The sequence below is a fragment of the Onychomys torridus genome, chromosome 20 (genome assembly GCF_903995425.1).
Source record: "Onychomys torridus chromosome 20, mOncTor1.1, whole genome shotgun sequence".
Lineage (NCBI taxonomy): Eukaryota > Metazoa > Chordata > Mammalia > Rodentia > Cricetidae > Onychomys > Onychomys torridus.
The window spans coordinates 20,551,080-20,569,671 of NC_050462.1; the positions used below are offsets into that span (position 1 = coordinate 20,551,080).

General features: G+C 35.2%; 1 protein-coding gene across 2 annotated transcripts in view; it reads left to right on the forward strand.

Moving 5' to 3' along the window:
* Window positions 1-18,592, forward strand: part of Cep290 (centrosomal protein 290) — an 83,922-nt gene that overhangs the window by 50,976 nt on the left and 14,354 nt on the right. For both annotated transcript variants that reach the window (XM_036169571.1, XM_036169569.1), the window contains exons 31-44: window positions 189-353; window positions 1,668-1,775; window positions 1,979-2,113; window positions 3,661-3,927; window positions 4,465-4,572; window positions 5,190-5,389; window positions 6,764-6,977; window positions 8,040-8,177; window positions 10,281-10,502; window positions 11,129-11,251; window positions 13,034-13,179; window positions 13,488-13,643; window positions 14,804-14,927; window positions 17,136-17,270. In XM_036169571.1, coding sequence (XP_036025464.1) covers window positions 189-353; window positions 1,668-1,775; window positions 1,979-2,113; window positions 3,661-3,927; window positions 4,465-4,572; window positions 5,190-5,389; window positions 6,764-6,977; window positions 8,040-8,177; window positions 10,281-10,502; window positions 11,129-11,251; window positions 13,034-13,179; window positions 13,488-13,643; window positions 14,804-14,927; window positions 17,136-17,270 — 2,241 coding nt within the window. The remainder of the gene's footprint in view (window positions 1-188; window positions 354-1,667; window positions 1,776-1,978; window positions 2,114-3,660; window positions 3,928-4,464; window positions 4,573-5,189; window positions 5,390-6,763; window positions 6,978-8,039; window positions 8,178-10,280; window positions 10,503-11,128; window positions 11,252-13,033; window positions 13,180-13,487; window positions 13,644-14,803; window positions 14,928-17,135; window positions 17,271-18,592) is intronic.

An 18,592-nucleotide genomic window follows, 5' to 3' on the forward strand; every position in this document is an offset into this window, starting at 1 on the left:
ATTTGCAAATAATGTGAAGAATACTGTATTTTAATATTGTACGTATTTAGAATAATCTTTGGAAATTCTAAATGACTTTGCCATGTGTCTTGGCTACGAGATAACTTTTTTATCTTAATACAGTTTGCCGTTAATTTCAATTAAAATCATGCTCAGTTATATAGCATTTATATTTATCTACCATTTAGGTAATGAATTGGCATGTGAAAATAGAAGAACTTCGCCTTCAGGAACTTAAACTAAATCGAGAACTAGTCAAGGGTAAAGAAGAAATCAAATACTTGAATAATATCATCTCTGAATATGAGCAAACAATCAACAGTCTTGAGGAAGAAATTGTGCAGCAGAGCAAGGTTTCCTTTCCTCTTTATTTCTGTTCTTTTGTTAAAGCTACAAACATCAGATCATTACATTTTAACTGTATTACTGTGATGAAATACAGCTCCCGTTATTTTGAGTAACAGAATAACCTGTTTCTTCCTTCTTAAATGTAGTTGGAGACCTTCTCTCCAGGTGCCACCAAGCCCTGTTAGTCCAACAACCCACTTGTAAAATAAACACACAGACACTTATATTATTTAAACTGCTTTGCCATTAGCTCAGGCCTATCATTGTCTAGCTCTTACTCTTATATTTAGCCCATTTCTATTAATCTATACTTTGTCACATGGCTCATGGCTTACCTGTACTTTATTTCTTTCTTGTCATCATGGCGGCTGGCAGAATCTCTCTCTCAGCCTTCCACTTCCCAGAATTCTCTTTTCAGCTTGTCCCGCCTATATTTCCTGCCTGGCTACTGGCCAATCAGCATTTTATTTATACAGAGTGATATCCACAGCACTTAAACTTCAAACATGCAAATTAACTTGGTTGTAACAGAAGTCTTAAGCTTAAAAAAAAAAACAAAAACAAAAACAAAAAAAACAGTGTCAGCAAGCTTACTTGGTAAGTTAATTTGTATTTGTTATTAGTTATTTGACTTCTGCAGTCAAGTTTCTGCTCCTTGTGGTTGTTGATTTAGAACACAGCATGGGGTAGAGAAAGTAGAGTTTAAGAGCCAGATGACAGGTATACATACATACAACACACACTCGCCGCAGAGGTTGTGTCCCTGTGCTTAGGTTTTTCTTCTTCTGTGTCCTAGATACTCTGTTCATAGTTCACACTGTCACTGCCTCAAGATCTTCACACACATACCTTTTCTTGCCAATGAACTGCAAAGGCTCCTGGTGTTGAAAAGTAAATTGTGCCATCCAGATTTCCTGTGGAGGGAATGCTTGCTTTCATTTTCTAAAGAGTGTTTGCTGTCCTCTGGTGTCTACATAGTTGTTTGTTATTTCCTGTTCCTTACTTCCTGGGATGCAAGTTCCTTGGTGACAGGGACTAGGTTTTGTTTATTATTATGCTTACATTGCCCCAAATAGTGATTGAAAGATATGTGTCATTAGACGTGGTTGAAATGGATGGATGAATGGATTCATGACTTCATACCTGCCTGCCTCTGTGACCTTAGGCAAGTTGCTTGACCTCTAAGTGTGTGTCTTTTCCCATATAACAAGAGTGGTAGTAGTGGCAGCGAAAGCTGAGGTTAAATCAGGAAATGTCTATGTATGTGCTTTCTGCTCATGCCGCTGTGTGTGCCTGACACACATTGATGTCTTTCTTAGTTTCATGAAGAAAGACAAATGGCGTGGGATCAAAGAGAAGTTGAGCTGGAGCGCCAACTAGACGTTTTTGACCGTCAGCAAAATGAAATATTCAGTGCAGCCCAAAAGGTATGAAAAGTGACTATGTTTGCTGCTTCTCTGAATTACATGTATTTTTAACTGCAGGGTATATGCTTTATGTGAATTGTCCTGAGTTTCTTTGTCTAAAGAGAAGTGAAATTTAGTTTGTCATCTTTTCATACATTTAAAAAATATAATATTGTTTCCTCAGTACTACTCTGCTGTTTTTAAAGCATATTATTTCTCAATAGTTTGAAGAGGCTACAGGATCAATGCCAGACCCCAGCTTGCCTCTTCCAAACCAACTTGAAATTGCTCTAAGAAAAATTAAAGAAAATATTCAAACAATTCTTAAAACACAAGCAACTTGCAAGTCACTAGAAGAGGTAATTGGAAGAATTTGTATTTTGATTGGTATATTCTTAGGTATGTTTATGGAATTTTTTTAAATAATATTTACTAATGGCAATAAAGTATACAGTGGTGGGTTTGTTGCTAATTCCTCTCTTTTTCTATTCTTATATACTAATAGGTGATAATGACTATTCCATGCTGTTAATTTGAATTTACCATTCATTTATTTACTTCATTCTATTTTTGGGAACACTAAATGTAAAAGTGAGCATCAAGGGTAATAAAAGGCGCTTACTTAATTGTAGCTTTCTGAACACTGTATTACCTTCCCTAACTGCTGTTTTCATTGTCATTTATTTTTATCATCACTTATTTTGTAGTTTATGTTGTCTATCCTTTAAATAGTTTCTTTGTTCATGTTATTTGAGTGTGTAAAGTTGAAGCAAATGAAGTTATTTAATCCAGGTAGATAATTTGATTAGTAGGTGGTCAAATCAGCTCATTAAATTGTTTATACAATAGCATAAGCTGGGGCTGGAAAGATGTCTCAGGGGTTAAGAGCACTGGCTGCTCTTCCAGAGAACCTGGGTTCAGTTCTCAGCACCCACATGGCAGCTCCAGTTCCAGAGGATCTGATGCCTTCACACCAATGCACATAAAATAATTTAAAAAAATAATATAAACTGAAAATTATATAAATTTTAGTTTACATCTAAACATATTAGTAAGTGCCTTTAAGAAGAATTTATTGAGTAAAATTCTGCCTATTTAATCAATTCAGGAAAGTTAATTTAAAGTTTTTAGTTTCTGGGAAGTACTATTCAATGAGTAGTTTTAAAATATCTGCTCTAATCTTTTTTTTTTTTTTTTTTTTTGAGCTGAGGATCAAACCCAGGGCCTTGTGCTTGCTAGGCAAGTGCTCTACCACTGAGCTAAATCCCCAACCTTATCTGCTGTAATCTTACTGAATATTAATTAAACCTTCTTTTCTGCTTTGGTATGGTAAACTTCCCACTGCAAAGCAGTGACTCATTCACCTGTTAACAAAATCCCAGGCTTAGACTTGAGTAACTCCTCTGCGTTATTTTTCTGACATCAAAGGAGTGGATTAATTGCATTTTCTTTCTGTTCTAGTACGACCACTCATTTCTAGTTCTAAACTGCAAGATATCAATAAAGTTAACTAATTACATTTTGTGTTCAACCTAACAAAGTTTTTTTTTTGTTTGTTTTTCTTTTTTGGGTTTCTCTCTGTAGCTTTGGAAGCTGTCCTGGAACTCACTTTGTAGACCAGGCTATACTTGAACTCACAGAGATCCACCTGCCTCTGCCTCCCAAGTGCTGGGATTCTAACAAAGTTTTTAACAAGTGATAATCTTATAAGTAAATTAAAATATATATGTGAATAAGTTACTGTCACATAAAAGTGTAATAAACAGAATTTTTTTGTCAAATGACTATTAGAAGTATGTGAAGAACAAAGTAAAACTGCTTGTAAATCTAACTAAAATTCATATGAAGCATTTTAAAGGACATAATATTAATAATTATTGTAATAATTATTGTGGCTTTCCTACAGAAACTAAAAGAAAAAGAATCTGCTTTACGGTTGGCAGAGCAAAATATTCTGTCAAGAGACAAAGTAATCAATGAACTGAGGCTTCGATTGCCTGCCACAGCTGATCGAGAGAAACTTCTAGCTGAGCTAGACAGAAAAGAGCTGGAACCAAAATCTCATCACACAATGAAAATTGCCCACCAAACCATTGCTAACATGCAGGCAAGGTTAAATCAAAAGGAAGAAGTCCTGAAGAAATACCAGCATCTTCTGGAAAAAGCCAGAGAGGTATTTGCTTATGCTCTTTTACTTACCGTGTGTTTCGGTCAAATGCCTGATGGTATTTCTCTTCAAGTGGTAGTTCGTTTTTGCTTTCAGATGATTCTGTTTATCAATTGTTAGTAAAACTGGCAGTTTGTATACATGTATCTTCCTCTTGTGTACTGAAGTAAATGGTTATGTGCTATGGTGAAACTAGATGGTTTAGGAAATGTCAGATGAACTTACAAATAAAAATTGAACAGTGGTGATATGTGGAGATTAATTTTCTAGAACAGTAGGAGAGATAGCTAGTATTTTAAAATGTTTCTAGAAACAAATTAAGGGTGACAGATACATGTTAAGAATAAATTCTAATTTTTCTTGGGTGGTCAACATGAGCACATGCTAGCAGAGATGTATAATGGCCTATTTCACATATGCATGGAGAAATTACGTTTTTATTTTTTTGAGGATTTGGAAGATTAAAGATTAACTGAGATCTTTTAGAATATGAATCTATTTCAGTCATAATTCATAGTACAGCTTCAACTTTCTATGAAACAGGAACAAAGAGAACTTGTTAAGAAGCATGAGGAAGACCTTCATGTTCTTCATCACAAGTTAGAGCTACAGGCCGATAGTTCACTCAATAAGTTCAAGCAGACTGCTCAGGTAAGGTTCTGAGTACTTTGTTCTATTCTCTATTGAGATTTGAGATCACATAATTTCAAATTTACCTCTTCATATCTCACAGTAGAACACCCCACCTTTGTGTTGACAAAATAATCTTATGAAAGCCAGCTCTGATCATGAAAACGTGATCATTTTTCTTAAACCCAAATCCAATCCTCAGTTATTGTCACTGCTTATAAAATCATATTTACATTCCTTTTCCATGGACTCAAAGCCTCTGGTTATAAGTCCACTCTTTTTTTCTTCAAATTCCATCCATAAATTTATTTGTATCTATTTTCCATCTTTTGAATTAACCTCCTACCTTCTCCTTTTTGATCATTGTGTTCTTTCTGTGTGAAAAGTGGCCCTTCTCTTAACCCGTGGGGTGAGGCTCCTCAAGCCTCACCTCATTAATTCACCATTATAACTCTCCACTGTACTTACATGCTGGCTAAAATTAACAGGGCATACAGAGGATAGTCTATATAGCCTGTCTTCCCTGATCCTTCTTTTCCTCTTAAATTGCAGACTGCATTACTTTGTAAAGAAATGTAAAGGATGTGTCATAGTTTCAGATTATACTTACTCATTACTAATATATTCATATTTCATAGGACTTAATAAAACAGTCTCCTGTCCCAGTACCTACCAACAAGCATTTCCTCCGTCTGGCTGAGATGGAGCAGACAGTAGCAGAACAAGATGACTCTCTGGCCTCACTTTTGACCAAACTCAAGAAAGTATCAAAAGATTTGGAAAGACAAAAGGAAATCACTGAGTTAAAAGTCAGAGAATTTGAAAATACCAAATTACGGTAAATTTTAGAAATCTTTACATTAGTTGGGCTCTGCTGAAGCCTGTGTGAGCACCGTTGTAAGACCTTGGTGTCTATCCTCCTGTTTGTCCCCAGGACTACCTGAGGTTCATGGCTTCCCATTAGGAATAAGGCCGTAGGGAGGTCAGTAATGTGACTGAGTGGACGTGGGAAAATGACAGTTTGTAACTAGTCATACTCAAAAGTCTTATTTTTAACCATCTCCACTGTCCATGCCATTCTCTGTAAATGAAAATGGCAGTGTTTACTTGGGCTCCTTCAGCGTGCTTAGAGGAAGGCCCTTTGGAACAATGTACAAAAGTAACTTGAACATTTTAAATGCACATATAAATAGTTGTTTTTTTTTTTAACACCTGAGGGTAAGTGATAAAAAGCAGAGGGTCAATAAGTGTTTGTTAATTAAAGCTACAAAGAAACTATAGTGCCAGGGTGTACACAACATTCTGTATTTTAAATATTGTTAATTTAGCCAGGCTGTGGTGGTGCATGCCTTTAATTACAGCACTTGGGAGGCAGATGCAGGTGGATCTCTGTGAGTTGGAGACCAGCCTGGTCTGCAGAGTGAGTTCTGGGATAGCCACGGCTGTTATATGGAGAAACCTTGTCCTAAACAGAGAGAGAGAGAGAGAGAGAGAGAGAGAGAGAGAGAGAGAGAGAGAGAGAGAGAGAGAAACATTCAGCCATTTTTAGAAATACACCTTTAAACATAAAATTGGTTCAGTTTCTAATCATAGAACCTCAGTTCCTATCTGATGAAAGTGAGAATGTTGGCCCACTTAGGATTCCATTCCTTAATAGAACTTTGACTGTTTACTCTTGGACCCAAGATACCTCCAAAACGTGTTTAGATACCTCTAAAGCATGTTTGTTAATATGTAAGTAGTTGCCTCTTGAGAATTTTTTTCTCTTGAAAATAGTATATGGTATTTCTTTTGTCTTGGTTTTTCTTGTTCTATTGAATATACAAGGGAATTTATTATTTTGTATATTAATCTTATGCTGTGTACTAGATTATAAGCTTACATTTTATATCATCTTTTTTCATTTCTTTGTTGAGACATACCTCATTCTAACCCAGGCTGGCCTAGAACCCACTGGGTAGTGTAAGTTGTCCTCAGGCTCACCATATTCTCGTGCTTCAGCTGCCTCGGTGCTGAGATTTGAGGCATGAACCACTGTGCTGTACTGAAAATCACTTAGGCTTTCCCATCTAATTCCCACGTGCAAAAAAAATGATAATTTCTGAAATGTATTGGCTTTATACCTTTATTTAGTTGTTTTGCTTGTTTGTTTTAAATCAAAATATTACTCGCAACAGCCAGTCTGGTAAGTATGTGTGCTTGTTTCTCTCAGGCTCCAAGAAAACCATGCAGGGGAGGTAAAGAAAGTAAGAGCAGAAGTCGAGGACTTACGGTGTGCTCTTGTCCAAGCACAAAAGGAATCCCAGAGTCTGAAGTCTGAACTCCAGGCTCAGAGAGAAGCCAACTCAAGAGCTCCAACAACCACCATGAGGAACCTAGTGGACAGACTCAAGAGCCAACTGGCCTTGAAAGAGAAGCAGCAAAAAGTGAGTGGCAGATGGCCCCAAAAGGGAAAGGTCCAGAGAAGATGTGGAGACCTGTAAGAGGCACCCGCAGAGGTGTTGGAGTAAGAGTGAGCCTTACCCCCTGCTGGAGCATAGGAATTCTTTCCCATGGCCCTGCTGTGGTAGTGCTATTTTAAAATGCAGATAGAGTACAATTTATCCTTTTACTTATGGTGATTTATTGAGTATCTGTAAGAAAGGAAATCTGAACTTCATTATTTTCTCCTGTTCTGTTTTTCTGGGGTTTCATGGAGCTGAAACAATTTTGAACAGTTTAGGGAGTGGGGGTGATATGGTGGTAAACAGGAAGAAGGGTTTGAGAAGGTAGGCACAGTGGCTTTGTGAGAAGAGCTGGTCATTGGATTTAGTACAGTGTAGTAGGTTTACTGTTTGTTCTGTTTTTATTTACCCCATACGTGGTAATTGGTTTAGAAGATGCTATATTTCCCACCTTAGTTCATGAATTTTATGGGCAAATACTTTAAACAGTGTCCTATAACAAACTCATCTGCCTGAATTCAGTCTATTTCATGTGGATGGATGCACAAAGTGAATTTTTTCCTATATGAAGAATGTATTGCTAGTATATAAACTGGGAAATTTTCAAACAAAATATGCTTTCTTTCATAATATGAATTGCTTGGCATAATGCTTAGTTCTGAAAATAAGTGTCAGTGTTTTCAACTATTTGTGAAGAACCGAGTACAATTACAAAGGAAATTCATTTGAAAGAGTTTGTGAGTTTGTGAATTATATTTAAACAAATTCCTTTTGTTAATCTCATTTCTTTGTTGAGACAGGTGTCTCCCTGTAACCAGGCTGGCCTCAAACTCACTAGGTGTAAGCTGTCCTCAAGCACGCCATAATCTTCTGCCTCAGCCACTTGGTGCTGAGATCATAGGCGTGAGCTGTATATAGTACCATACTTAAAATCACTTAGGGCTTTCATCTAATAGAAAGTAATACTGCCTAGTTTGTATTTTACTTTGCTCATATGTAATGTTAATTTTCCACTAACAACGTTTGTATTTTGTAATTTTTTAGGCACTTAGTCGAGCCCTGTTGGAACTCCGGGCAGAAATGACAGCAGCAGCTGAGGAACGTATTATTGCCGTAACTTCTCAGAAAGAGGCAAATCTCAATGTCCAGCAGGTTGTTGATCGACATACTAAAGAGCTAAAGGTGAGCATCAACACATTTATCGATATGGCCAGATACCTGATCAGTTCAGAGAATGTTTTTGAATTGTTGGCTAATGAGACAGATGCACACACAGTTTTAAGCACTATATATCTTTATGTTACTTTTATATTGACTATCATCTTGAGGGTTTTGAAAAAGATAGGCCACTTGAATTATGCTTACTAATAGAACTCATTTAAGAAACAGTTTACTTAAAAATTTTTAAAGCATCTTTAGTACATCTTAAGTATTACCAAGATTCAGGGTACAGGTCCAACATGGGCAAATACTACCACTGAGCTAAACTTCCAGCCCTCAGGATTCTTTCAAGGCTCTTTTGTTGAAATAACTGCAGGTTCACAGCAAAATGGAGAAGACCAAGAAATCTCACAAATACACCAAACATATATAGCTTTTTCTATACCTGCCATTCCCATAACAATATGGCACTGTTATTTACTGCTTGTAAGATATTTTATCTTTAGAGCTGCCTGGCTCTGAAGCCTTTTCTTCCACTAAATTAATTCTTTACAATATACTTTATTATTTTCTTATCTGGCCATTAAGCTTAGTGATTTAAACTTTTTTCCTAAATATATATTTCATAATAACTCTCAATTTCTCTTTTTTCCCCAAAAAATTTCTTTACAGAAAATTATATATTGTGATAAAATGAAACATCTAATTACTTTTATTTTTTTAGTTTTATAACTTTTGATTTTTTTTTCATATATGCCTTTTTCTACCATTAAACACTTTGGGAAGTAGATTTTTGTAGCTGGAAGTTTTCCTGTGTCCCACCTGGTCCGCATCCACTCAGACCCAAATAAACACACACAGGCTTATATTATTTTTAAACTATGGCCATGGCAGGCTTCTTGTTAACTAGCTCTTATATCTTAAATTAACCCATTTCTATTAATCTATACTTTGCCACATGGCTCATGGCTTGCCAGTATCTTTACATCTTGCTTCTCCTGCTGGTGGCTGGCAGCGTCTCCCCTACTCTACAGGCAAGCTTTATTTATTAACACACAGATAAAATATCACCACATTTCAGCATAAATAAAATATCACCACAGATTTTCATTAAATTTTAAAAATAGCCTATTACACTTTTCAATCATAGTTAATAGTAAAAAGGTCTGTTAACTAAATAAATATATAAAAAGGAATTGTCCTTTGTGGTATAGTTTTAGTATTTTTCTATTCATATGAAATACTATTTCTGAATATTTCATCTTTTCAAATCCTTATTTCAAAACTTTCTCCAAGATATAATTTTCCTTTCAACATATTATAAAAATACCAATTAATATCACTAATATTACCATTTATTCAGTAAAACACTTATGCCAGGCAGTGGTGGCCCACATAGGCAGGTGGATCTCTGAGAGTTCAAGGCCAGCCTGGTCTACAGAGAGAGTTCCAGAATAGCCAGAGCTACACAGAGAAACCCTGTCTTAAAAAACCAAACAAACAAACAACAACAAAAAAAAAAAAAGAAAAAAAGAAAAAAAAAACCCACTTACACACTTAGTTGAATAAGCCATTACAGAACAAATAATAGGATGTTTCTGCCATTGTCTTTGTCCAGAAGAGCTGAGAATTTCTGTGTTTATATTCATGGCTGCTGTCCTAGGCCTTCCTCTGATGTCTTGTCTTCACAAAGTAGTTCACACAGTGCTTGAAGTCAGAGAGTTATGTTATGCTAATCTTAGATTTTATATAACCTTTAAAACATTGCTGTGTGTGTTGGAAGGTACTGGTTTATTATTTCACCAATAATGAAACATTTTTCAAAAAAAATGTGTTTTTTGGGTGTTTGTTGAAAATGATTTGTTTTAGATTGATGCTTATTGTGTGTGTGTGTGTGTGTGTGTGTGTGTGTGTGTGTGTGTGTGTGTTCTCTTAGTGAACTTGTTTCATTTGGCATGAATGGGGAAAGTATCTACAGCTTCTACTTTTCCCTTATGTGCTGTACTTTAAAGTTTATATTGGAATTGCATTTCTAATGCATATTAATGTTATAAGTTCAGTTTTCTGTTGCTTTATCATTAATACTTGAAGATTTGTAAATAATGCTTTATTATCTCTTATTAGTCACAAATTGAAGATTTAAATGAAAATCTTGTAAAATTGAAAGAAGCTCTTAAAACAAGTAAAAACAAGGAAAATTCACTAGCTGATGACTTAAATGATTTAAATAATGAGCTTCAAAAAAAGCAAAAAGCTTATAATAAAATCCTTAGAGAGAAAGATGGAATTGATCAAGAAAATGATGAACTAAGAAGACAGATTAAAAGACTGTCCAGTGGGCTGCAGGTAAGATTGTATTTAATTCAGAGAATGTATTTGATCTGTAATGTATAAGGCATGATTCTTACTCATTTTACAGTATGTGCTAAAACTGCCTATCAGTTTCTTTCTTTCTTTCTTTCTTTCTTTCTTTCTTTCTTTCTTTCTTTCTTTCTTTCTTTCTCTCTCTCTTTCTCTTCCTTCCTTCCTTTCTTCTCTCTCTCTCGCTCTCTCTCTCCCTCTCCCTCTCCCTCCCTTCCTTCCTTTTTTCCTTCCTTTCTTTCTTTCTTGTTTTCTTTCTTTCATTTTTTGAGACAGGGTTTCTCTGTGCAGCCCTGGCTGTCCTAGAACTCACTCTGTAGACCAGGCTTGCCTCAAACTTGGAGATCCACCTGCCTTTGCCTCCCAGGTCCTAGGATTAAAGGTATGTGCCACCACCACCCAACGCTGATTAGTTCCTTAAGTGACCTCTGTTGTATTTCTTGTCTACAGTGGGCCATGTACAATGGTAGTTTCCATGTTATACTGATACTCAGTCAGAATCATGTAGAAAACACTACTAATGTTAGCCTCACTAAATTTCTATAATTGGAACATTTAATGTGTCCTTTGATATTTATTTGTCATGTAACATTACATCTTAATGTTTTCAGAGCAAACCTCTGCTTGATAATAAGCAAAGTTTAATTGACGAACTTCAAAAGAAAGTTAAAAAACTTGAAAGCCAATTGGAAAGAAAGGTGGATGACATCGACATAAAACCCGTGAAGGAAAAGGTATGTGAAATGTACTCATTAGTAGTTTTAAACTAAGTGAAACCTGTATTGATAAACAGAATTGACTCTAATAGTTTTAGGGCCTCAGACACAGTTTATAGTACTGAATAAACTTGAGATGTCTATGGCAGGTTTCTGACCTTTAGAAAGTTACACTCCACTTGTGGATACAGCTGTAGTGCACCTCCATGACATTTCCTGATCTTAGGGTACCATCTGTCAGTGTCTCTTCACATCCTGTGGAGCCCATGAGTTAGTTTATCATGTCTCCCCATCCTCTCTTCCCCTTACTCAGTTCCAGTCAAGGATTCCATTACATGCTGCAGAATTACTTTGTACATACCTCATTCTCCCAGATAGTGTTCATATTTCTGGAAGTCACATTATCCTTTGAATACACTTAAAAAAAGTTTCGATTGGGAACAGTTTTGTAGTTCTAAAAGAATACTTATTAGCTAATTTGAATAAATAAGGTTGGAAACCAATTTGGAGAAAGCATATTGAAAGGTCTCTAGTATTGGAGGAGATTGTTTGAATTTGACTTCAAACCACAACTCCCAGGTGTTTTAGACATGACATCTCATTTATAGTAAACTTAATGTTTCATGATATTTCCTATATTATTCTAAATGAAGTGTAAAGTCAATATAAGCTTCTATAACTTTAATAATGTTATAAATTTATAAAATAATGAACATGGTAATATATTATTCATATATCAATATGAATATGATCTATACTAAAAAAATAAGGTAACTCTGTGTTTATACCTTATGTAACATTAATGTGAATTCAGACCTCCAAATATAGACTATGATGTATACTTTGTAAAAATGTGTTCTAAATATGATCTAATTCATATTGCTGCTTGTAATTTGATTTCCAACATGATAAGCAATTGTTGGTAGCATTTTCAGCAAAATAATATCTAACCTTTATTTTTAAAAGGTAATTGTATTCTTACTAAATTCTATGTATAGGGAAAACATTATAAAAAAATTTGGTGTTAAAATGGTAAAATGGAATTAAATTCTTAGCCCATCCAATTGTGGGAAGTGTTTTAGTCCAGCAGGACTTCTTCAGAACATGGGACTATTGTGTATCACACAGCTTTCCTTTGTACCTTTTATTGTAGTACTAGCAACCATAACACTAACATTACTGTTACCAGAGAGTTTACTCCTGTAAGAGCCTACCCAGATCCTGTCTTTTCCATTCTTAATTACTCAGTATATTTATATCTTTTTTGTGTATAGTACCACCACGCAAGTTTGTTCATAAATAAAAATTAGAAGATTTGCAGACTTCTACCCTTTTTCTGGTTTATATATATGCTTTCTGCTCTTTGTTTCTCGAGTACTAGCTGCACATGAGCAGCACTAAGTAAATACATGTTGAATGGTGAAGTCCTGTGCATTTAGACCAGAGTGAGTTACAGTCCTGCTATAACAAGATTGCAGTGCTCATGCACACAGAATTATTTTTTAGAAGCTTACTTAAGTAAATCATGTATTTGAAATTTCCCTTAACTTCTTAAGGATATTGACATTAGTTAGACTCTTCTCTGAGACTTAACTGTCTAGTTATGCCTAGTTAAAGCCTACTTAAATTGAAGGTCTTTCTTCCTAATAGTTTGCCATACTTAAAGATTCTAGAAGTTATATAATAGAATGAACTGTTTATATATTGTCTTGGAAGTATATTTTAAAACGTGGATCAGTATTTAAAATGGGATTAGAAATAAAGCTGACAGTTTTTTAATCCATTTGTTACTGTTTACAGAGTGGTAGAGAAGAATTAATCAGGTGGGAAGAAGGTAAAAAGTGGCAAATGAAAGTCGAGGGAATGCGTAGCAAATTAAAAGAGAAAGAAGGGGAAGTCCACAGTCTGACGAAGCAGCTGAATACTTTAAAGGAGCTTTTCGCCAAGTGAGTTTAAATTTCATTATAAGTCTCATACTGTGTAAATTTTCATCTTGAAATCATGTAGTTTATTGTACTTGATAAATGACAAGTTTTCTAATTTAGGTTATTTATGATTCACATTTTATTGTCTTTAAAATGTGGTATTATATTTTAACTATGAATGAATTATCTATTATTTTTCAAATAAATTCATACCAAGTACAAAATGGTGTACTTACTGTTTATGGGTATGATGATAACTGAACTGCAATTTAATAAACCAAACAAAAATTGTAAAAGACATTTTTATCATTCCTTATTAAACTCTACAGAGCTGATAGAGAGAAACTTACATTGCAGAAGAAACTGAAAACAACAGGCATGACTGTCGATCAGGTTTTAGGAGTGCGAGCCTTGGAGTCGGAGAAAGAGTTGGAAGAGTTAAAAAAGAGAAATCTGGACTTAGAAAACGACATATTATACATGAGGTAATCCAGTGCATTGAGTTAAGAGTGCCTATGTTGATGAAGAAGTGCTTGACTTGTACACATAGAAATGTAAATATATTGCTTCAGGTATGGGTTTTATTGATTATCTTTCTCATGCTGGAGCTCAGGAGTGAGCCTAAGTCATAACCAACTCTTTACCATTCTTCTTTGGAGCTTCCCGTGCCATCTTTGTGGTACTTCTGGTGTCTCTCAACACTGTTACTTGAATAAAACTGGCCTTTAGTTAAGTCCTTATGTTGTATTTTTTTTTTTTTTTTTCCCTGAGACAGGGTTTCTCTGTAGCTTTGGAGCCTTTCCTGGAACTCATTCTGTAGACCAGGCTGGCCTCAAACTAACAGAGATCCACCTGGCTATGCCTCCTCCCGAGTGCTGGGATTAAAGGTGTGCGCCACCACCACCCTTATGTTGTATCTTTTAACCACTGAAAACATGTACTTAAGCAGGCACAAGACAGGCAGAAAGGAGGTGCAAAGGGAATTTGGACATCCTCCAAACCAAAGAAGTTTGGACCTCTGAATTTTATTAATCAAATGCATATATTAAAAAGGAAGGAGATGACATAGACACATTCTTAGTAAAGATATAGAGACAACGTGGATTTTATTGTCTTCATATTAAGTGCATTTATTTGTTAAATGGAGAAAGAATTCTGGTCAATAAGGTTTCATAGATTTGTTTGTACCAGAGTAAAGTGGGTCTTGTAGCTAGCCAGTTAAGTTTGGACTTGATGTGACAAGATTTACTGAAAACATTAGAGCCTTGTTGGGTGCTGGAGCTTTTTGAGAATGAAATAGATGCTATGCAATTACTCTGTAATATTTTTTAAATAGTGAATATTTAGCTACTCTACATAATTCCGTATAAACAAATGCATGCACTTTAAAAAATGTTTGTGTGTCTCTATCAGGATACGCTTTAGCTGATGGTGTAAGGAAGTCCTTGGTGGTTGCCTGATGCAAAAGGATCATCTGTTAATATAAATTATGATGTCCTAATTTATTTCTTGTGAATGTTGGAAATTTGAACATTTTAAGTTATAGCATTGATACACATGTATATTTTGTTTTCTTTTCTGTATCATAAAATAATAAATTTGAGAAACAGTGAGATTTCTGTAATAGTCTGATTGTTGCTTATAGGACCCACCAAGCTCTTCCTCGAGATTCTGTTGTGGAAGACTTACATTTACAAAATAGATACCTTCAAGAAAAGCTTCATACATTAGAAAAACAACTTTCAAAGGTTGCATATCCTCAGTCTTTGGTAAGTATACATCTTTCCTCCCCTCTTCTCCCCAACAATGTTAAAGGAAGAAAAGGGCAATCAGATTCTACGATTATCTGGACAGAAACATTAGATCCTTCTTATTGATGTTGGCACAACACATTCACTTTTACTAACTAATGCTAAATTATTTCTTTAATCCTATCTGATATGACGTTGGTTAATTTAAATACTTACACTTTGTCTAAACCTTCATTGCAAAGATTCCTAGCAGTTCCAGCACTAGTTAGAGATGTTGCTGGGCATCACAGCTGGTAAGTAGTGATTAGCAAGTTTGCAGCATCCCCATTTTCTCTCTGATGTGGACCATCTGGTTTCCGCCATTGGTATTAGTGTTCACAAATATAGAAACAATGTTTTTCATAAAAGATCCAACAGCAAGAACATACAAGCAGAATTAAGAAATGAACAGACAGAATGCCACATAACCTCACTCAACCAAAGTGAGAAGAAACAAATGTCACTGATTTGCATCAATACAATATTCTGTGCCATTACAGAAATGTTGTAGATCCCACTCTTAAGTATGGAAACAATACCAAATAAATCAAGCAAATTTAGGTCAGCTTTACAGATTTTTTTTACTTGAGTTATGAAAATATATCAGTTCCTAAAGGTAAGAAAATTAGTAATTTTGTGAAAATGAAAACCTGAAACATAAAAATGAGAAGAAGAATAAGGCTGGTAAGGATGAAAAAATAAAGGGACATGTAGCCAAAAATGTCAGTCACATGACATTGGTCCGGGTGGACCTGCTGGGGACCGTGATGCTGCTACCATGCTGATGCAGTGCACTAGTGTGTTGAGGATGCTGCAGAGGGCAGATAGGAAACTAATGTGTCAGTCCTGAAAAATGCCCTGATCTCAATACACTGCAGACCTTTATTTCTTTATTAGCTGAATTTACTTACAAAAAGTCCTATGTGTACATAGTGACAATTTAACAAAGAAAAGAAAAACACCTATTAATCAACAGTTTTCCAGAAATTTAGACAATTCACACAATTGCTTTTAGCTTTATTTTCAGAAAATAAGAGGAAAAAATTTGCAAATTTATTATTTAGTAATTGCATTCATGGTTTGATAAGAAATATGTTAAAATACTTTCATGTATAATCTTCAGATATACCCTTTTCTGTAAGTCATAATAAATTATTATGAAGCAGTCATTGGTAGTGCTATCATTAATCAGATCAACTATCTATCAGAGATAAACAACCTTCAGGAAGAGAAAATAGTTTAGAAACAGAGAATTAAAGATTTTCATGTTTGATGGAGACCTTAAAAAACATCCGAGATGTGGAAGTTGTCATCTTTGTAAGTGACAGGATTTGTTTGGTAGTAAACTAATAGGAGAAGAGCCTGAATACATGCTTAGGCCATGTGATAAGAAGGGACCTGTGTGGCTTATGCAAAAGATTGTATCTTTTTCTTGGCATTACATTTATGCATATTTGTCCTGTAACAAAAAAAATTTGAACCAATGCTGCCTTCCTGTCAGTTGTTCTATTATTTTGTGTCCTTTTATTTTATTTTTTTTTATTTGATCTAAGAAAGACTGTATATTTTTCCTTACTTAAATAAATATGGAGTGGAAGCATAGTATGTTAATTTGAAATATACTATAAAGGGAAGTATATAAGATCTATTTACACAATATTATTTTAAGTAAACTACTTCAATGAAGTATAGTGTAAAGTCTCTTACTATATCTATCTGCAAAGCATGTCTCTGTCCAGATCTCCTGATTTCCTCTTTGCATAGGGGCTAACCTTCCTCAATCAGGGTCAACCCTAACAACTTCCTCTTAACTTGATTATTTCTGTAAGGCAAATAAGGTCACATTCTGAAATGTGGAGGAACAATCCCATCCCTCACAATTTGATGACCTTTATTTTGAGATAACAAAACCAGTATAGAACAGTTTAAACAGTATGGGACTAGCTGTGAAGGCAGAGTTTATATAGATTTTTAAGCCATACTTGACTTCACTTTCCGTTTTAACTTTTAAAAATTACCTTTTCTGGAGGCTTTCTAATCTGTCTTACTTGGTTTTGGGTTTATGTAATGCTTGCCATTTCCCTCCCACATCCCTTTTAAAAAGTTCACTTGGACAATGTCTCCTAATTGAGTATATCTTTGTGGCTTTTATTAAATGTTGAACATATTCTACATTTCATGTTCCAGACTTCAGAAATAGAGTCAGATGATCATTGTCAAAAAGAACAAGAAGTGCAGAGGGAAAACTTGAAGTTGTCATCAGAAAATATTGAACTGAAATTTCAACTTGAACAAGCAAATAAAGATTTGCCGAGACTAAAGGTAAATTTAATTTTATAAAAATTCACCGAAATTCACCATACACTTAAATTTACTTATGTTACTTTCTGAAATGCATATTCATAAGATATCTTTGTGATGTTATATTGTGTACATTTCCTCACTTAAGAGGCATTTCTTGAGTCCCTTTTAGGAGCTAGAGATAGCAGTCATTAAAAATCCAAGCATTAATAAAACTTGTCTTCCAATAAGGAGGATTACCAATCAACAAGCAAACAAGTTAGTGTGAACAAACTCAGCTGATGGGAAGTGCTAAAGGAAAACAGGAAGCATGGTTAGTAGCAGGGGAGCGGGGTAATGAGAGGGCTTGCATAGAGCTGGTGGAAAAGTGAGGAGTTGGGTCACACTGACACTAAGAAATCTACACGATAGAGGGCCATACTAATAATAAGAATTCCAGACAATGGAAGTGTCAAGTTCATGTGTTCCAAGGTAAGAGGATATTTCTTATATTTTATTAATAATTATAAGAACTGAAATGTAATTGTTTCTTTAGAAGTATTACTTCTAACTTACTTCTGATGTTAATAAATTGTTTTTAAATCTTTGATTTTCTATATCTCACTCTATAATGGTGATAGTTTTTTTCTTGGCTAGCTAATTGTTTCAGTCTTCCTTTCTAATCAAGAGCATTAGCATTCTGTCATTTCCACTGGTGGTGATACTGTTAAGCTTCATGCTTCTCATTCTGATGTATACACCGAGAAAACAAGTGCAATGACTCAGTTCCTTTTCTGTGTCTATGAGTGTGCACTATGTACCTCAGTTATTAATAACAGTTATTAAATGGTTATGTGCATAATACTCTGCAATCTATTGAACATGTTGTCTTAGTTGGGGTTTCTGTTGCTGTCTTAAACTTTATGACCCAAGGGAATCTGGGGAAGAAAGGGTTTATTTCATTTTAGACTTTCAATCACAGACTGTCAAGGGAATCAGGGCACGAACCTGGAGGCAGGAGTTGAGGCAGGGGATTGAGGGGTGGGGAGAAGCTGCTTACCTACTTGCTCCTCAGGGCTTTTCACCCTGCTTTCTTGTAAAACCCAGGACCACCTGCCAAAGTTGACACCACCCACAGTCAGCTGGAATCTCCTACATCAGTCTTGAATCAAGAAAAGACATCCCAGGCTCATAGTCTTTACGGAGGCCTTTTCTCAGTTGTGCCTCCTTCCTCTCAGGTTACTCTAGCATGTGACAAAAAGCAAGCTGCACCTGTCTCATACCAGAGTTTCTCTGGAGACACAACTGTTGAGTATGAGTCTACTGTGTAGATTTTTCATTCAGATTATGTTTCCTTCCTCTCT